This window comes from Peromyscus californicus, unplaced genomic scaffold (assembly GCF_007827085.1).
Source record: "Peromyscus californicus insignis strain IS unplaced genomic scaffold, ASM782708v3 Scaffold_3__1_contigs__length_106647218, whole genome shotgun sequence".
NCBI lineage: Eukaryota > Metazoa > Chordata > Mammalia > Rodentia > Cricetidae > Peromyscus > Peromyscus californicus.
This window is the reverse complement of record NW_026294551.1, coordinates 53,204,725-53,224,785: the sequence shown is the minus strand read 5'-3', so window position 1 is coordinate 53,224,785 and position 20,061 is coordinate 53,204,725. Positions and strand designations below refer to the sequence as shown.

The 20,061-nt window shown below is 48.3% G+C and overlaps 2 protein-coding genes across 7 annotated transcripts; one reads left to right on the top strand and one right to left on the bottom strand.

The window, feature by feature from the left end:
- Positions 1-1,831: 1,831 nt before the first annotated feature.
- Positions 1,832-6,486, bottom strand: Shbg (sex hormone binding globulin). 3 transcript variants are annotated; one of them, XM_052758461.1, is made up of 9 exons: positions 5,276-6,483; positions 4,897-5,047; positions 4,661-4,752; positions 4,124-4,313; positions 3,661-3,822; positions 3,319-3,478; positions 3,061-3,197; positions 2,548-2,755; positions 1,832-2,150 (listed from the first exon to the last, which is right to left on the bottom strand). In XM_052758461.1, exons 1-9 carry the CDS (start codon positions 5,368-5,370, stop codon positions 2,002-2,004), a joined length of 1,344 nt encoding a protein of 447 aa, XP_052614421.1. In that variant the 5' UTR covers positions 5,371-6,483; the 3' UTR covers positions 1,832-2,001. The 3 variants fall into 3 exon arrangements, with proteins under 3 accessions (XP_052614421.1, XP_052614424.1, XP_052614423.1); XM_052758463.1 differs by lacking the exon at positions 1,832-2,150 and having other exon boundaries at positions 2,617-2,781; positions 5,276-6,486; XM_052758464.1 differs by lacking the exons at positions 4,661-4,752; positions 4,897-5,047; positions 5,276-6,483 and having other exon boundaries at positions 3,661-3,797; positions 4,176-4,639.
- Positions 6,487-10,745: 4,259 nt separating this feature from the next.
- On the top strand, positions 10,746-12,586 carry Sat2 (spermidine/spermine N1-acetyltransferase family member 2). Of its 4 annotated transcripts, none has more exons than XM_052758465.1 (6): positions 10,746-11,100; positions 11,187-11,238; positions 11,375-11,458; positions 11,526-11,627; positions 11,771-11,811; positions 12,232-12,586. In XM_052758465.1, exons 1-6 carry the CDS (start codon positions 10,969-10,971, stop codon positions 12,397-12,399), a joined length of 579 nt encoding a protein of 192 aa, XP_052614425.1. In that variant the 5' UTR covers positions 10,746-10,968; the 3' UTR covers positions 12,400-12,586. The 4 variants fall into 4 exon arrangements, with proteins under 4 accessions (XP_052614425.1, XP_052614427.1, XP_052614426.1 ...); XM_052758466.1 differs by having other exon boundaries at positions 10,752-11,034; XM_052758467.1 differs by lacking the exon at positions 11,526-11,627 and having other exon boundaries at positions 10,747-11,100.
- Positions 12,587-20,061: the final 7,475 nt, after the last annotated feature.

Genomic DNA, 20,061 nt, shown 5'->3' with positions numbered 1-20,061 from the left:
TCTCTGTGAATTTGAGGCCAGCAGGTTTACAGGTTCCAAAACTACACAGAGAAACCCTTTCTTGAAAAACAAAACAACAACAAAAAAAAAAAGTTCTTGAGTGACTCAGAGGTTAAGAGCACTGGATGCTCTTCCAGACATCCTGAGTTCAGTTCCCAGCAATCACATGGTGGCTCACAACCATCTGTAGTGGAATCTGATGCCCTCTTCTGGTATAAAGTCATACATGCACCCAGGCGATGGTGGCCCACGCCTTTAATCCCAGCACTTGGGAGGCAGAGGCAGGAGGATCTTTGTGAATTCGAGGTCAGCCTGGTCTACAGAGGGAGATCCAGGAAAGGCACAAAGCTACACAGAGAAACCCTGTCTCTAAAAACAAAACAAAACAAAACAAAAATGTCATACATGCAGATAGAGCACTCATATACATAAAATAAATAAATAAATATTTAAAAAAAAATTCTTGAGTAAGGCAGGGCATGGTGGTACACACACAACAGAGTGTCTGAGTCAGAAGAATCTCTGTGAGTTTGAGTGAGGTCAGCATGGTCTACACAGTAAGTTCCAGGTCAGCCAGGGCTACACAGTAAGACTGACAGACAGACCTCAGGGATGGAGCCTCCTGAGGACTCCTTGGCAGCTAGAATACAAGGATTCTGAAAAGAGCTGAAACATGGAGCTGGCGGCTTGGGCATGAAGGTTCCCACAGAGAGTGAGGGTCACCAGTGTTCTCCAGAGGCTCGATAAATATTCTGTTTTTATTTCTAGACAGGATCTCAGACTGGAGATGTACTTTAGCGGTGGAGTGTTTGCCTAGCATGCACAGACCCTGATTCCATCCCCAACACCACAAAATCAAACAAACAGACCTGGCAGGTCTCATAGTCCAGGCTGGCCTCCACCTCATCAGATAGAGAGGTGTCGGGAACCTCCGGAGGTCCTGCCCACCTACTGAGTGGTGGGATTACAGGCTGTACACTGTACGCGATGTTGCACATCCCACCCCGGGGTTCCTGCATGCTAGGCAAGCATTCCACCAAGGGAAAGGCATCCCTGTCCCTCTCTAAATGCTTTGATGTCAGAAATTTTCCTGAATCTGCCTTTTCTTTCCAGTTGGAACCAGTACAAACTAGTCTTTGTTTAATGGAAAAAGACGTACTGCTCTGGGGCAGCAGCAAAGACGAGGCTGGGAGCGCGGCTGCTCGGCCCCTCGGCCCTCTTCTCTTTCTCTCCTTTTTCCACAGTGCTGGGGACAGAACCCAGGGCCTCCCGGGGCAAGGAAAGCTTTTGGCTCCAAGCTCTTTTTACTCCTTCCCTGGCTTTCCCAGAACCTCTGCCCCTTCTCTCTGCGACACTCTTACGCCCCCTGCTGCCCTTTCCCTGAACAGCAGTGGCCATGCCGAAGATCAGGATGACCAAGAGAACAAACTCGTAGGCTGACATGAGAGACGGGAAGCTGGAGTCTCAGAATGTGGGTGTTGGGGAAGAGGTCAAGCTCCCGGCTCCAGAAAGTGATGTGTCCATGGTTCCTGCTGCCGGGGCTCAGCCTAAGTCACCACATCCTTGGGAAAGCTCTTTCTGCCTTCCAGACTATGTCAAAGCCTCATAGTCTCTGCACTTGTAAAGACTCTCTAAGTGCACTTCTGCAGGACATAGAATTTCCAACTGTCCTTCTGTTTGCTGACATTCGAAGCAAGCCCACCTCCCCTACCGGCCCAGGAGCATCGAAAGGAAGCATGGTTGTTTTTGCTCTTCAATACATCTCAATGCTCGCTTGCCACACTGCCTGGTCCACTGCCAGAGCACAGTAAATATTTGCTGAATAAATGAGTGAGTTGCATTCAAAGTTCCTCTTTATTTTTAACGACAGGGTTGCACATAGCCCAGGCTGGTCTCAAACATGTTATGTAGCCAGGGATGACATGGAGGTCCTGATTCTCCCAACTCTACCTGTCCTGGGTTTACAGGCATGTACCACCATGCCTCCTTCACAAAGGGGGTTTAGTGGGAAGTGTGAGTGACATTGTTTGGGCTCTGAGGGCAGCTGTGAGTCCAGATGTTCTGGCTTCTGTTCAGGGCCTGGTCTATGTCCAGTCTCTGTCCTTGTACCCGAAGATCACTCAAGCAAAAGGAAGCGGAAGAATTGTCTCCTGGAGGAAGGTGGCATCAGAGCATCAGGGTGGCTCTGCTCCACAACCTGAATTTCCACAATCACTTCCTCTCCCTTTTTAAAGATTTTTTTTTTTTTTTTTTTTTTTAGGACCAAGTCTTGCTCTGTAGCCCAGGCTGGTCGTGACCGTGCGCTCTTCCTGCCTGACCCTCCCCAGTGTTGACTGTAAATATATCTATCCCCGTGCCTAGCTCCCCATTTTTATTCCAGTTTTACTTTCTAGTTATAAAACCAGGGGCCCTGATGCATGTTAGGTGTGCACTCCACGCCTGAGCAACACCCCACAGGTCATTCCTTTCTTCTCTCGCTGAGGTCTCCTTCCCTCAGAATATGTTTTCTCGCCCTGTAGCTAATATATTTAAACAGCATCCTCTTACCTGGTAAAGCCCCAAGAGAGAGATGGCCCTGAGGGTGGGACCAGAGTCTCCGGAGGGAGTCCAGTCTCGACAGGGACACAGCAAGGACCTCCATCTTTGGCCCTTGGCTCAAGACCACTTTGAAAACATCCAGCTTCAGCTGAAGAGGGAGCCCCGTGTCTAAGGGTAAAGCTAAGTTTGGTTCTACTCCAGAAGACAGCACCACCTTCTGCAGTGGACGGGGCAGAGACAGGCCTTGAGAGAGCAAAGAAGGAGCCAGAGCTACACTCTGTTGCTCCCTTATCTGCTTTAATTCAGCCTCTGCGCTATACTTCCATGCGATTTCCTGCTTTGACCTTCTATGAAACCATCCCCAGCCCCAAATAAACAAGTAGTCTAGGTAAAAGCTGCTTGCATTCTGTGATGTCTCTGACTCTCCACCACTTAAGCCTTTCTGCTGTTAAAAGCCCCCTTTGCCTCATTCTTTTCCCAGAATCCACTAACTATAGCCAGCATCCCACCCTCTTCCTTTACTTGATCTTGGAGGTGAAGGGTAAGCCAAGAAGAATTTGTTCCTGTCCCAAGAGCAAGGAGGCATCCTGAGCCATCCACCAGCTTTAATCCCAGCTCCAGAGAAAAGCTCCAGGGGTCTGTGTGAGGCTGGGGAATGTCTAGGGGGAGAAATGGTTCTCCTGAGGCCTTAGGTTTTATGGAGAGACGGGCACAGTGTTAAGGAGAGACAAAGGAAGGCAGAACTGGACATGGAGGGGAAAGAGATTTTCAAAAGTCTACCTTGGAGACTGAATTCTGCATGGGTCCCTGGAGGGAAGAACAGTCCAGGTTGCAAGTCCACATCACAGTTTCCGAGGCTAGTAGGGGCAGAGGGTGAGAGCTGGGCCTGGTGGCCCAGCCAAGTATCTCGACGTATACAGCCATCCAGGGCAGGCACCAGCTGAAGTGGGTGGAAGTGGAGGGGAGGTTAGGATGGTGGAACCAGGGTATCTGAATCCTGACCCCTAGCATATTCCCTCAGAAACGTGAAGGTTTAGCTTTCTCCATGTAGCTCTTACTCCACCTCCCTCTCCCTAAAATCTGAATGTAGGTTTCCGTAGCCTGGCCCTAGGATGTAGTTACCGGGAGCCGAAGACTGGAGGCAGGGAGGAGGAGCCCCCCTAGAGCGATCCTCATGCTGGGCTGGGAATGGTCAGCCAGGGATCTAGAGGCCTGTCTCAGGCACAGTATGTCCTTCCCATCCACCCACAGCAGCAGTGAATCCCCATTCATCTTCAGCTCCACCTGCAGGAGATGGTCAGAAGCAGAAGAAAGCTGAAGCAGAGGGCCCTGAGCTTGTCCCCTCCACTTTCTTCAGAGTCCAGCTGAAAGAAGATGCCCTTGTAGACGCATCCTTGGCTCACTCAGACTGTGCCACTTACATACTGACTCAGCCTTGGGATTTCCATCTGATGAAACAGAGACAAGAATCGCTACTTCACGGGACTGCGTCTTGCTAAGAGAGGACCATGGCGAAGGGATGCTCCAGTTCTCCTTCCTCATCAGATCAAGGTGACCTCTCCCCACAGAGACAGAGTTCTCTTACCTGGTGCCATCTCCCATCATTCAGCTGAGGGCCAAAGCCTACTGTAAGCCGAGCCCAGAGGTTGTGCAGCTGGATTTCAAGCTGGCCATCACGAAGTCCCAGCATGAACCAATCATCTTCAGTGTTGGTGTCCCCATAAAAAATCACTCCCTCTGGATCCAAGGTTCGAAACTCAAAGGAGGAATAGGGTCTGGAAGGACACAGGAGAGACTGTACATGGGGTGTGGGGGGGTTCAGGGTTGAGGGGAAAAGGAATTTAGGGAGATAACATGGTGGGGAAGAGGAGGTCAGAAGGCTGGGTCAAGAGGTCAAGTGACAGGGCTGGAGAGATGGCTCAGCAGTTAAGAGCACTGACTGCTCTTCCAGAGGATCAGGGTTCGATTCCCAGCACCCACATGGCAGCTCACAACTGTCTGTAATTCCAGTTCCAGGGGACCTGACACCCTTCCACAGATATACAGGCAGGCCAAAATCAATGCACACAAAAATAGAAATAAGTTAAAAAAAAAAAAAAAAGAGGCCAAGTGACTCCTATACTTGCTGATTTTGTTGAGGTCAATGGTCATCACAGAGACAGGCTCTTGTCCTGGGCCATTGCTGAGGTACCTAGCTGGAGGATCCTGGGCACTCTGTCAGAAAAAGAAAATAAGCTGACCCAAGACATTTCAGAGACAGGCACAGCTACAGGGTCAGAGGAGGAGAGAAGGGGAAAAGACAGCCGAAATGCAGCTCATTTAAACACCCAGGGGTGAGAACCCCGTCCCGCTCCGTACCTCGGTAAGGACAATGAGTCCCAGGGCCTGTCCCTGGTGGGTGTGAGGTGGCGACAGCAGCAGCAGTAGCTGAAGGAGCCATGGGTGCAGGCAGGCCACAGAGTCTCGGTTCTCCATAGTCGGCAGCTGTCCACTCCGTGGCTCAGACAATCTGAGGAGAACGAGTGGGGGTAGGCAGCCTTGCACGGGGTGGTGGAGGGTTAAAGGTTGCTCCGGGGGAAGAAGGGGGGCAGGAGATGGGGCCGCTGACCGTGCGGCCCCTCTGAAGTCAAATGAGGTGGAGGACAGAGTCCCTCCACAACACGACTACACCCCCACACCCCCACACCCCCCACACCCCACCCCTGGCAGCCAAGAAATCTGTGAGAGAGCATCTCACCTCTTCTCCTCCCCTGTTGGCCAGTGTGGCTCCTCCAAGTGTTCCTCCCACAAGGGGAGGCCGCCTAGGCCAACTTGAGCTCTGGAAACCAGCATCTTCTACCAGGGCTGGAGCTGGGGTGTGGAATCCAGACGTCTTGCTGACTGACCTTGGGAGACACGCTTCACCTTTGTGCTCCAGTGACTTTGTCAAAGGAGGAACATAACGCTTCTTTCATGGAACTGCTGGGCATGGAGATTGGAATGGCACAGGCAGAATGCCCAGTGACTGATAGGAACGCCTCCCTTAGCTTTCCCACATCTACGATGCTGCTCTCACAAGAAGGTATTGTCTCTCTGTGTGTTTTAATGGCTACTAAGAAGAAATCCGCCAATAACCCCAGCACTGGTGAGATTGAGACAGCAGGATCACGAGTTCAAAGCCAGTCTGGACTACACAGAAAGACTCTTCTAAACAGTGGGGGGTACAGATGGCTCAGCGGATAAGAGCCTCTGCTGCCAGCCTGAGGACTTGGGTTTATACCACAGGACCCACAGGATGGAAGGAAAAAACTGACTCCCGAAAGTTGTCTTCTGGCCTCCACATACACACATATGCACATGTGTGCACAGGCACATGTTACACACACACACACACAAAAACAAATGTTTAAAATAAGGAAGGAGGAAAATAGTGAAAAAAAGCAATAAATATTTGTAGCTGGACATAGTTGTACATTCACTTAATCTCATCACTTGGGAGGCAGAGGCAGGTGGAGCTCTGTGAGTTTGAAGTCAGCCTGGTCTACAGAGTGAGTTCTAGGCCAACCAAGGCTACATAGTACTGTCTCAAAAATAAAAAAAAAGAAAAGAAAAGAAAAGAAAAAAGTCGGGGGTGTAGGCAGCGCTAGAGAGATGACTCAGTGGTTAAGAGCATTGGCTGCTCTTCCAGAGGACCATCACTCATATGGTCGCTCACAACCAACTGTAACTCTAGGTCCCAGGGATCCAACACACTCTTTTGGCCTCTGTAGGTAGTAGCAGGCATGTAGGTGATTCACAGATATACATGCAGGTAAATACCCATACACATAAAATAAAATTTAAAAATTAACAACTATATATTAAAAAGAAAGTTATGCTGGGCATGGTGGCGCACGCCTTTAATCCCAGCACTCTGGAGGCAGAGACAGGGGTATAGCTGGAGTTTTCCTGGTCCTGCCTGGCCCACAGTCAGGACAAATCTCTCTCACCCACCAGTCCTGCAGCCGCTCAGACCCAACCAAGTAAACATACAGAGACTTATATTACTTATAAACTGTATGGCTGTGGCAGGCTTCTTGCTAACTGTTCTTATATCTTAAATTTTTTTTGTTTTTTTTGTTTTTTGTTTTTTGTTTTTCGAGACAGGGTTTCTCTGTGTAGCTTTGCACCTTTCCTGAAACTCGCTTTGGAGACCAGGCTGGCCTCGAACTCACAGAGATCCACCTGGCTCTGCCTCCCGAGTGCTGGGATTAAAGGCGTGCGCCACCACCGCCCGGCCAGCACTTTTTTTATTAACCAATCAGAGCAACACATTCACAGCATAGAGAATATCCCACAGCACTTCCCCTTTCCTTTTTTTTTTCAAAAAGGAAGGTTTTAACTTTCACATAGTAAAATTACATATAACAAAACAATTACCAAGCAAGAATTACAGTTACAATATTTAGTCTATAATATCTAGTCTATTTGTATTTGGCAAAATTAAAGAAGATATCCTAGCTATCCTATATTGTGAGTCTAAGGTTTCATATCTAACTTATCTTTTATCATAACTAAGGAAATTATAACTATCTAGTCTTCAACTACATCAAAGGCCTCAGAAGGATATAAATACCTGAGAAAAGGGAGATGGACTCAAGCAACTTTCAGGAATCTTGCAAGAGTAGACAGAGACAGCTGGCAGCCTGGACAGTCATCCTTTGTAAAGTTGGGGCATCTGTCTTCAGCCCACAGGGCTAGAGTCTCTCAGTCATTTTTCTCTGTGTCCTGTAGAATGTCTGGCAGTTTCCTCTGCAAAGCAGGAACCTGAAGGACCATTTTGTCAAGCAAAGTTTAGTGGTCACCTTCCTATGGGTCCTGCATGTCCAGTCGATCAAGCAGTCCAGGCAAGAACAGTTCTTGCCCAAATGGCTATTTTTACCAAGAAGAAGATAAACTCCATATGGAGTGTCTTTGATGCCCATCCTCCTCTCTGAGGTAAATCGGTGCTGCCAGGAGCAGACATGTCTCACCGTCCAGAAAGTCTAAATTTTTTTTTTTTTTTTTTTGGTTTTTTCGAGACAGGGTTTCTCTGTGTAGCTTTGCGCCTTTCCTGGAACTCACTTGGTAGCCCAGGCTGGCCTCGAACTCACAGAGATCTGCCTGGCTCTGCCTCCCGAGTGCTGGGATTAAAGGCGTGCGCTACCACCACCCGGCAAATTTTTGTTTTTCGAGACAGGGTTTCTCTGTGTAGCTTTGCGCCTTTCCTGGGTCTCGCTCTGTAGACCAGGCTGGCCTCGAACTCACAGAGATCCTCCTGGCTCTGCCTCCCGAGTGCTGGGATTAAAGGCATGTGCCACCACCGCCCGGCAAATTTTTTAAAACATTTTAAATGCCATATTCTGTAGGTCTTTGAAGTATTTGAAGACTAGATAGTTATAATTTTCTTTAGCTATGATAAAAGATAAGTTAGATATGAAACCTTAGACTCACAAATATAAAATAACTAGGATATCTTCTTTAATTTTGCCAAATACAAATAGACTAGATATTATAAAATATTGTAACTGTAATTCTTGCTTGATAATTGTTTTGTTATATGTAATTTTACTATGTGAAAGTTAAAACCTTCCTTTTTGAAAAAAAAAAAGAAAGAAAAGGGGGGGCTGGAGAGATGGCTCAGAGGTTAAGAGCACTGACTGCTCTTCCAGAAGTCCTGAGTTCAATTCCCAGCATCCACAGGGTGGCTCACAACCATCTGTAATGAGATCTGGTGCCCTCTTCCGGCCTGCAGGCATACATGCAGAAAGAACACTGTTCATAATCAATAAATAAAATTTTTAAAAAAGAAAAGAAAAGGGGAAGTGCTGTGGGATATTCTCTATGCTGTGAATGTGTTGCTCTGATTGGTTAATAAATAAAGTGCTGATTGGCCAATAGCCAGGCAGAAAGTATAGGCGGGACAAAGAGAGAGGAGAATTCTGAGAGGAGGAAGGCTGAGACAGAGAGATGCTGCCAGCAGCCCCAGTGAGAAGCAGATGTTAAGATACCGGTAAGCCACGAGCCACGTGGCAACTTACAGATTAATAGAAATGGGTTAATTTTTTTTCCCCCGGAGCTGAGGACCAAACCCAGGGCCTTGCACTTGCTAGACAAGCGCTCTATCACTGAGCTAAATCCCCAACCCCAGAAATGGGTTAATTTAAGATATAAGAACAGTTAGCAAGAAGTCTGCCATGACCATACAGTTTGTAAGCAATGTAAGTCTCTGTGTGTTTACTTGGTTGGGTCTGAGCGGCTGCGGGACTGGTGGGTGAGAGAGATTTGTCCTGACTGTGGGCCAGGCAGAACTGGAGGAAACTCCAGCTACACAGGTGGATCTCTGTGAGTTTGCTCTCTCTTAACTGCTGAGCCATCTCTCCAGCCCAGAAAAGAAACACATTTTTTTAAAAAAGGACATGGGGCTGGAGAGATGGCTCAGCAGTTAAGAGTGCCAGCTGCCCTTCCAGAGGACTCACGTTGAGTTCTCAGCACCCACATGGCAGCTCACAACTGTCTATGACTCCACTTCTGAGGATCTAACACCCTGACAGAGACATGCATGCAAGCAAAACACCCATGCATATACAATAAGAAATAAATAAATGCAATCAATTTTAAAAAGGCAGTTGGAGAGATGGCTCAGCAGTTAAGAGCACTGAGGCTCTTGCAGAGGACCTGGGTTCGATTCCCAGCACCTACAAGGCAGCTCACAGCCATCCACAACTGCGATTCTAGGGAATCCAACATCTTCCTCTGACTTCTGAGGGCACCAGAAACAAATGTGGCGTACATATACACAGGCAGGCGAAACACTCAATACTCACACACATAAACACAAACAAACAAAAAACAGATGCAGTGAGGGGAAAAAACGTAAACTCTGGCTGAGATCCAGAGTTTAACACTGGGCTGGGGAAACGATTCAAGAGGTCAAGTGCTTTGTGAACACACTTGAAGACCGGAGTTCGGACTGCCCACCACTCACACGATACCTGGACGAAGAGGGGCACACCTGTGACCCCAGGGCCGGGGCAGATGAGATGGTAGAGTTGCAAAGACGTGGCTCCCTGGAGCCTACTGGCCAGCCAGTCTAGCAGAAGTGGTGAGCTCCAGGTTCCCTGAAAGGACTCTCTGTCTCAAAATTCAGGAGAAGAGCAACTGAAGAAGCCAAAACGTTGACTCCTCGCTCTGCACATCTGCACACTCACACACCTGCACATGTGCCCATAGAGCACACTCACCAAATAGAAAATAAAAAGTTCAAGGCTGAGCTGGATGTGGTGGCTCACACCTAGAATCCAAACACTTGGGAGGTTGAGGCAAGAGGGCTGCTAATAAGTTTCAGGCCAGCCTGAGTGTCAGGGTGAGACTGTGTCAAAATGAAACATAAAGGTGGAGACGGGGAGGGGGGGCTGGCTAAGACTGTAGTCCCAGCTGCTGCTGGGGAACGGAGAATACTGAGCCCAAAGCATCAAGGGTTTCAGGCAAAATCGGATATAGTGACATGTAATCCCATCACCTGGGAGGTAGAGGCAGGAAAATCAGAAGTTCTAGGTCATTCTTGGCTACACAATGAATCTGAGGCCAGCCTGGGCTACATACCCAGGAAAAACTCCCACTCCCTGAAGACCCTATCAGAAGTAAAGGAGAAAAAAAGAGTAAGGAAATTGCCATTACTCTTAATTACGGGGATTTATTATAGGACCTAATGTAGAAAAGTAAACACCCTATGAGCCACCCAACAGTCATAGGAAGCAAGGGTAGGGTTTGCTCAGCGTGTCCAGAGGTTCTGGGTTTAATGCCCAGAACCAAAGAAGGGAAGAGGAAGGGGCGGGGGAGAATGGGAGGAAGGGGGAGGGGGGAGAATGAGAGGGAGGGAGGGGGCGAGGGAGGCAGGGAGAGAGGGAGGGGAAGCTGGAAGAGGCAGAGCACTGGCTTCCACTATGGAAGACAGCTCCTGGAGACCGCCGAGGGTCTCGCGCTGAGTCTGGGATACCCCCGTGGCCAGACGACTGAGAGTGAAAACTAACTGGAGCATACTTTAATTAAAGCAGCGCAGAAGAGGACTTTTAAGCCTAGGGTATATATGACAGAAACTGCAAGCTTTACCACTTGCTCCTAGTCTTGCCACGGGACCTTCGGGGCGAGGCGGGGCCGGGGGTGGGGTGGGGAAAATGGTCTTAACCAGAAGCTGATTGGCTGGAGGGCGGGGTGCAGCATTTAAGGCCTTCCCTGGCAGAAGAGACCACCAGGCCGATCCACGCTCCTGGCTGAGATCCGCTGGTTCCCGAAGCCTGTCTGGGAGCTCCTAGCATTTCTTCTGCCCCTCATTTCCAGCTCTTTGAGACCTGAGCTGTAGGCTCTTTCTGAGGTCCTGAAGAACGGAAGTGGAGACTCTTTGATCTTTGATTTTTGACAGTGACGATCTGGATGGCTTCCACGCGGATCCGAGAGGCCAGGGAGAGAGATTGTGCAGACATTCTGAGGATGATACGGGTGAAGCCTGCGGGCTGGAAAACCGAGTGCCGTGGGGCTGGGAGCGGCGTGGTCGGAGCGGGGGAGGTAGACAGGGGGGTGTACCTTTGAACCCTGCTCTCCGAGTGGCGGGGCCTTCCTACCCTAACGATGTCTTGGTTCTCCCGTTGTAGGAACTGGCCGAGTACGAGCAACTGTCCCATCAGGTGAAGATCAGCGAAGAAGGTGGGGCTTTGCAGCTGGGTCCTGAGAGTGGGGGGGAAGAAAAGGCAATAACTACCGGACTGGACATTAATCCGCCCCCTCCCCCTCCCCTCTTCCCGCTGTCTCTGCCCCCCTTGTCACACCCCAATCTCTCCAGCCCTGAGAGCAGATGGCTTTGGAGAGAACCCTTTCTTTCACTGTTTGGTGGCAGAGGTTGTTCCAGCGTCTGGGGAGCTCCAAGGTAAGGGACCCTCCAGGCATCCTCAGTTTTTCCTCCCAGAGGCCTTAACCTTCCCTCTCATTTTCAGGGCCCCGTGTGGTGGGCTACGGGCTGTACTACTTCAGCTACAGCACATGGAAGGGACGAAACATTTATCTGGAAGACATCTATGTGATGCCGCAATATCGGGGTACTGCTGGCAGAGGCTAAGGGTGGACACGAAGTACCCACAAGCCCACGGAGCAATCCTTAGACCCATCCCCTTCCCTGCCCCCTAATATCAGTCTATGGTTTCCTCTGATACCCCTTCAACTCCCCCTTTATCCACTGCAGGTCAAGGGATCGGTACCAAAATAATCAAAAAGGTGGCTGAGGTGAGCAAAGGGGTGGGGGTTAGAATCTAGTCCCTGCCCGCGCCCCCCCTCGATCCCTGCATCTCCCACCTCCCCACCCCACCCTACCCCCCCACCCCACCCCCGTCGCCCCGCCAGAAAACAAAAACCAAAACCAACCAATCAGCCAGACAAACAAACCCCCCTGGAAGGTTTGGGGTTCCTGAGGTTGAATGAGGAGATGAGAGAAATTCTTCTTTTTTTTTTTCTTTTGGTGTTTCGAGACAGGGTTCTCTGTGTGGCCCTGCTGTCCTGGAACTTGCTCTTAGACCAGGCTGTCCTTGAACTCAGAGATCTGCCTGCCTCTGCCTCCCATGTGCTGAGGTTAAAGGTGTGCGCCACCACCGCCTGTCGATTCTTCTTTTTAGAGCCCAGGGCAGTCATCAGTGTCTTCTCCCACAGGTTGCCCTGCAGAAGGGGTGCTCCCAGGTCCGCCTGGCAGTTCTGGACTGGAACAAGAAGGCCATGGACTTGTACAAGTCTCTGGGAGCTCAAGATCTGACTGAGGCAGAAGGCTGGCGCTCCTTTCGATTTGAAGAAGAGGCAATGAAGGAGATGGCAGGATGTTGACGTCAGCCCCCGGGGACTTCTCTCTACTGCTGGCTCTTTGGGATCACCGTATCAGGTTCCCTAAGACTGTATTCACAGACAGGGACCCAGACAGACACTACCCCAAAGGCCTCCTGAGGCGTAGAAAGAGTGGAAGCAAGGGACCAGTCTTGTTGAGAATGACAAATAAAATACGTGGCTTCCCTGGTGTGGTGTTGGGTAAAAACCCTTCTTTGTCTTCAGGTGGAGAATACTGCTCTGATGGGGTTGGGACAGCCAGAGAGCCAGGACTGCTCAGGCCCCACGGACACAGGAGACTCTAGCTTAGCTCTCGCCCATGATTTTAAAAAGAGAACAAGGGGCTAGAGAGGTGGATCCGCCATTAAGAGCACTGGCTGCTCTCCAGAGGACCCAGGTTCAATTCCCAGCACCCACATGGCAGCTCACAAGCGTCTGTAACTCCAGTTCCAGGGGACTTGGCATCCTCACACAGACATACATGTAGGCCAAACACTAGTGCACATAATTTTTTTTAAAAAAAGAACAAGAGGGTATAGGAACGGCATATCAAGCTTGTCAATCATCTTTGGAACCCGAAGTCCTTTTAGGACTCATGTGCCATAGACTACAGACTGCCTGTTGCCGTCAGCGTTTCAAGGGGCACTGGGAAGAAGCAATTGCCTCACCTAAACCGATCAACCTCAGCTGGGTAGGTATGACGGCATGGTACTGGGGAGGCCGAAACAGGAAAATTCCTTCAGGGCCCACCTAGAAAAGTGAGATCTGTCTCATCAAAAATCAAATTTAAAAAAAAAAATCTTTTTATTACTAGCTTGACACTAAAGTAAGATTAAACAAAACCAAAGCAAATCTTTAAAATTCTGGGAACAATAAAGGAAACAGGCTATTTTTCTCTCATGTTTTTTTGTTTGTTTGTTGTTTTGTTTTGTTTTTCGAGACAGGGTTTCTCTGTGTAGTTTTTTTGGTGCCTTTCCTGGATCTCCCTCTGTAGACCAGGCTGGTGTTGAACTCACAGAGATCTCCCTGCCTCTGCCTCCCAAGTGCTGGGATTAAAAGCGTGCACCACTGTCTGGCTTTCTCTCATGGTTTTTTTTTTTTTTTTTTTTTTTTTTTTTTTTTTTTTAGTTTTTCGAGACAGGGTTTCTCTGTAGCTTTGGAGCCTGTCCTAGACTAGCTCTGTAGACCAGGCTGGCCTTGAACTCACAGAGATCCACCTGCCTCTGCCTCCCGAGTGCTGGGATTACAGGCATGTGCCACCACCGCCTGGCTTTCTCTCATATTTTTGTTTGCTTGTTTGTTTCTATTTTTCCAGACAGGGTCTCTCTGTGTATCCCTGGCTGTCCTGGAACTCCCTCTGTTGACCATGGTGGCTTCAAACTCATAGAGATCCTGCCTGTGCCTCCCAAGTGCTGGGATTCCAGGTGTGCACCATCACTGCTGGGCTTTTCTTCTCCTTTTTTTTTTTAAAAAAATGGTTTTTCGAGACAGGGTTTCTCTGTGTAGCTTTGTGCCTTTCCTGGAACTCGCTCTGTAGACCAGGCTGGCCTCGAACTCACAGAGATCCGCCTGCCTCTGCCTCCCGAGTGCTGGGATTCAAGGTGTGCACCACCACTGCTGGGCTTTTCTTCTTTTTAGATAGGGTCTACACTGTGTGGCTCTGGCTGGTCTGGAACTCACTGTGCAGACCACCAGACTGGCCTAGAACTTACAGAGATTCACTGTCTCTACCTCGAGAGTGCTGCGATTAAAAGTGTGTCTTTTTTTGTTTTGTTGTTTTGCGATAGTCTCTAGCCCAGGCTGGCCTCCAACTCCCTGTGTAGCCAAGAATGACCTTGCATCTCTGATCCTCTGCCTGTACTGCTAGAGTGCTGAGATAACCACGCCCATTTCATGGACGCTTTGGGGTTGGAACACGGGGCTCGTGCATGCTAGGAAAGCATTCTACCTACCACCTAAGCTGCATTCCCCATCCTTCATTCCTTTTTTATTTTTTATTTTTTATTTTATTTATTTTTATTTTTTTTTTTTGGTTTTTCGAGACAGGGTTTCCCTGTGTAGCTTTGCGCCTTTCCTGGAACTTGCTTGGTAGCCCAGGCTGGCCTCGAACTCACAGAGATCCGCCTGGCTCTGCCTCCCGAGTGCTAGGATTAAAGGCGTGTGCCACCACCGCCCGGCTCCTTTTTTATTTTTTACATTAATTTATTTATTTGTGTATGGGGCACAAGGGTGCCATGGCTCACTCCAGTAGTCTGTGGGCACTGAATATACATGGTGCACAGACATACATACAAGCAAAATGCCCATACACATAATAAATAAGTTTAAAAATAAATTAAAAAAAAACTCATCTGGAATTGAGCCTGATAATACAGGTCTATAATCCCAGATACTCAGAAGGCTGAGGCAGAAGACTTGAGCATTCTTCAAGATTTGGGGAGATCCTGTCTCAAAAGATTTGAAGGTTACACAGAGAAACACCCTATCTTGAAAAACCAAGGGGGGGGGGAGGAAAGGAAGAAGATGTGGTGGAGCGCCACAGGCCTCTGATCCCAGCACTCGGGAGGCGCAGGCAGACAGATCCCCATTGCAGGATATTTGGTCACACTGTGTGAAGATGTGTCTCTTTTTTACCCCATCTTCTTAAGGCATCTATTGATTGGTTTAATAAAGAGCTGGATGGCCAATAGGTAGGCAGGGGAGGATAGGCAGGACTTCCAGATAGACAAAGGAGCTCTGGGAAGAATCTGAGGCACTCTAGATTTGCCAGCTAGACTAGGGGGAAGTCAGAGGTAAAGTTTTGTTTTTTTTGTTTTTTGTTTTTTTGTTTGTTTATTTGTTTGTTTTACTCTTTTTGGTCTGCCACCTAGCCCCCAAATAAATCACAGGGAGGCTTTTTCTTACTTATAAATGACTGGCCTTAGCTTGGCTTATTTCTAGCCAGCTTTTCTTAACTTAAATTATCCTGTCTACCTTTTGCTTCTGGGCTTTTATCTTTAGCCTATATGCCTTTCTTTACTTCTTACTCCATGGCTGGCTGTGTAGCTGGGTGGCTGGCCCCTGGAGTCCTGCTCTTTCTCACTCCTAGATCTCGCTCCCCAGATTTCTCCTCTAATCTATTCTCTCTGCCTGCCAGCCCCGCCTATCCTTTTTCCTGCCTTGGTATTGGCCGTTCAGCTCTTTATCAGACCAATCAGGTGTTTTAGGCAGGCAAAGTAACACAGCTTCACGGAGTTAAACAAATGCAATATATAGAATGCAACACATCTTTGCATCATTAAACAAATGTTCCACAGCATAAACAAATGTAACACATCTTAAATTAATAGTCCACAACAGTAACAAGCCACATGGCAGAATGTAGATTAATATAAATGAGTTAATTTAGGTTTTAAGAGCTAGTTGGGGGGCTGGAGAGATGGCTCAGAGGTGAAGAGCATGGCCTGCTGTTTCAGTAGTCCTCAATTCAATTCTCAGAAACCATATGGAGGCTCACAACCATCTGTAATGAGATCTGGCGCCCTCTTCTGGCATGCAGCCATACATGCAGGCAGAACACTATACATAATAGATAAATCTTTTTCTGATTTTTTTAATTTAATTAATTAATTAATTAATTTTGGTTTCTGGAGACAGGGTTTCTCTGTGTAGTTTTGGTGCTGGTTCTGGATCTCAGCTCTGTAGACCATGCTGGCCTCAAACTCTGCCTGGCTCGGCTCTGCCTACTGAGTGCTGGGATTAAGGGCGTGTGCCACCGCTGCCTGACCTAGATAAATCTTTTCTTTTCTTTTTTTTTAAATTTATTTTATTTATGTTTTTTTTGTTTTGTTTTGTTTTGTTTTTTAGGTATGAGTGCTCTATCTGCATGTATGCCTAAATGTCACCAGAGGGCATCACATCACATTATAGATGGTTGTGAGCCACCATGTGGTTGCTGGGAATTGAACTCAGGAAGAGCATCCAATGTTCTTAACCACTGAGGCATCTCTCCAGCCCTCTTTTTTTTTTTTTTTTTTTAAGCAAAATTACATTAAAAAAAAAAAGCTAGTTGGGTACAAGCCTAAAGTAAGGCCAAGCTTTCATAATTAATAAAAAGTCTCCATGTCATTATTTGGGAGCTGGTGTTCCAAAGAAACTCCAACTATAGATCCCTGAGTTGGAGGCCAGCCTGTTCTACAGAGCAAGTTCCAGAACAGCCAGGGATACACAAGAGAAACACTGTATCAAAAAACAAAACAAACAAACAAACAATCAAAAAGATTTTTAAATGGACTATAGCTGTAGCTCAATGCTGGAGTGCTTGCTTAAAATGTGCAAGGCCCTGGGCTGGAGAGATGGCTCAGAGGTTAAGAGCAACGACTGCTCTTCCAGAGGTCCTGAGTTCAATTCCCAGCACCCACATGGTGGCTGACAACCATCTGTAATGAGATCTGGCGCCCTCTTCTGTATACATAATAAATAAATAAATCTTTAAAAAAAAAATGTGCAAGGCCCTGGGTTAAAAAAAAAAATCTCCGGGCAGTGGTGGCGCACACCTTTAATCCTAGCACTTGGGAGGGTTTCTCTGTGTAGCTTTGCACCTTTCCTGGAACTCACTCTGTAGCCCAGGCTGGCCTCGAACTCACAGAGATCCTCCTGCCTCTGCCTCCCAAGTGCTGGGATTAAAGGCGTGTGCCACCACCGCCCGGCTTAAATGTATAAATTAAAAATCATTTAAACAACAGAAATCCCACAACCAACCTCAAACCAGACATGGTGGCTCATACCTGCAATCCCAGAACTCAGAAAGATGAGGTAGGAGGATTGCCATGAGTTAGAGGCCAACCTGGTCTCCACAGCAAGTTCTAGGTGAGTCTGAGCTACAGATGCAACTTTGTCTTATAAACAAAAACCAAGGGGCTAGAGGGAGGTTCAGCAGTTGGGAACACTTGTTGCTCTTGCAGAACAAGCTCTTGCAAAAGACCGAGGTTTGGTTCTCAGTACCTCAATGGTTCCAGGGGGTCCTGACCTCCCAAGGGCACCAGACATACATGTGGTGCACATAGGTATATGCAGGCAAAGCATTCATATATGTAAGATAAATAATCTGAGACAAAACAAAACCTCCACACCAGGGTAGACTCAAAGTCATAGAGATCTTCCTGTCTTTGCCTCTGGAGTTCTGGAATCAAGGTATGCATCACCATGCCTGGAAAATTTAAAATTAATTTAAGTCAGCATTATTTGCCAGACTGGTGGTACCTGGTTTTAATCCACTGGGGAGGCAGAGGCAGGTGGTGGATCTTTTTGAGTTTGTGGCCAGCCTGTTCTCTGTAGTGAGTTCCAGACCAGCCAGGGAAAGCAAAACACCTCCAAACACAAAACAAAACCTTAGTTCTAGGTTTTGTGTGTGTGTGTGTGTGTGTGTGTGTGTCTGTGTGTGTGTGTGTGGTTTCTTAAGACAGGGTTTTTCTGTATAATCCTGGATGTCCTGGGACTCACTCTGTAGACCAGGCTGGCCTCAATCACCCAGAAATACACTTGCCTCTGCCTCCAGAGGTCAGGGATTAAAGGTGTATGGCGACCAGCCTTGGTTCTAGGTCTTAATAATTCTTTTTTTTTTTCTTTTTTTTTGGTTTTTCGAGACAGGGTTTCTCTGTGTAGTTTTGGTGCCTGTCCTGGATTTCCCTCTGTAGACCAGGTGGGCCTTGAACTCACAGATCCACCTGGCTCTGCCTCCCGAGTGCTGGGATTAAAGGTGTACACCACTGCCGCCCGGTGTATTTTTAAAATAATTTATTTTAACTTTTATTTTGTGTGTATTGGGTGTTTGGCCTGCATGTATGTCTATGTGAGGTGTCAGATCCCCTGGAGCTGGAGTTATAGACAGTTGTGAGCTGCCATGTGGGTGCTTCAAATTGAACTCAGGACCTCTGGGAGGGCAGCCAGTGCTCCTAACCACTGAAGTATCTCTCCATTCTTCTTTGTTATATCTTGTGGGGTTTTTTTGTTTGTTTTTTTCGAGACAGGGTTTCTCTGTGTAGCTTTGCACCTTTCCTGGGTCTCGCTCTATAGACCAGGCTGGCCTTGAACTCACAAAGATCCGCCTGCCTCTGCCTCCCAAGTGCTGGGATTAAAGGCGTGTGCCACCACCGCCCGGCTTCTTTGCTATATCTTACTAATGTCTACAAGATATTTTTTTTTCAGTATAACATTCCATTTTACTTAATTTATTGATTTAATTTTGGTTTATTTATATACTGTGCTCTGGATCAAACTCAAAGGCCTTGTACAAACACGTACAAATTATATCCCAGTTCCTTTTTATTATCATTATATTTTATTTTTTCGAGATAGGGTTTCTCTATAAAGCCTTGGCTGTCCTTGAACTCTCTGTAGACCAGACTGGCCTAGAACTCATAGAGATCCATCTGCCTCTGTCTCCCGAGTGCTGGGATTAAAGGTTTGTGCCACCCGGCTGTTCCTTTTTATTCTTACTTAAAAAATAGTATTAAAAAAATTAAGAAAAAATTTATTGTGTTATATGTGTGGGTGAACATGAGTGATATCACACGTGTGATAGTCAGAAGACAACTTTCAGGAGGTGGGTATCTCCTTCCATCTCGTGGGTCCAGGAATTGAACCCCAGTCTTTAGGCTTTATAAGTTGAACCATCTTCCAGGCCAGGCTTGGTTTTCTTTTTTTTCACTCCATGACAATTTTCCTGTTTTGAATTTCCCCAGCACTTATGTATCAGATCATGTTGCATTTTCTTTTCAATATGGCCTTGAATTTCCTAGAATATTAGAATCAACTTAGGGCAAGCATGGCAGTGACATGGTTGCCTGTAATTTTTACTTGGGAGGTTTCAGGAATTCAAGGTCACTCCCCATCCACTTAGTGAGTTCGTGGTCAACCTAGGATACAAGAGACCCGGTCTCACAAAACTTTAAAAAAAAAAAAAAAAAACCCAAACTACTCAAGCCAAGAACGGTGACTCTTGAATCTCCTATAGAGGCAGAGAGTCAACACATGCGCAGGGACAACGAAGCCCGGCGCATGCGCACTGGGCAACTTTTTTTTTTTTTTAGCCTTTCGGCTCCCCCCGCTTCCCTTCCGCCCCCCCCACTTTGGAGTGTGTGCACCAAGAAAGACAAAGGTGGTGAAAGTGACCAAGCAGTCATTCCGGCGCATGCCCATCCCTAAATTGCCCTGGCTCCGCGGGGCTCCCTTGGTGGGGGCGGAAGTCCAATCCGATGGAGCGAGCGCGGCCCCTCCCTTCGCCGGATTGGTCGGGCTCAGTGTTGTGGGGCGGGGAAAGGAAGGGACAGGGACAGTGGAAGGTTGGGGTGGGGGAGCTAGAGCGTTCGCCTCGCTCTGCGCAAGCGCAGAGCGGCGACCAGGAGGGGGCGTGAGAGAGGGGAAGAGAATGTGGAAGCCCTGACGCGCTGGCGAGCCGGAGCTGGGTCGCCAGCCTCGACGCCTGCGCCTTGGCCCTCGGGCTCCGCGCGCGGCGGGCGGGTGCCCTGTGCGCCTGCGCAGTAGGCGGCGGCGGCGGCGGCGGCGGCGGCGGCGGCGGCGGCGGCAGGGGGAGGTGGAGGCCGTGGAGCGGCAGCGGCAGCAGCGGGTCCCGGGACTGAGGCAGCAGCGGGGGCGCCGGCGGGCGGAAGCTGAGGTGACGAAGGC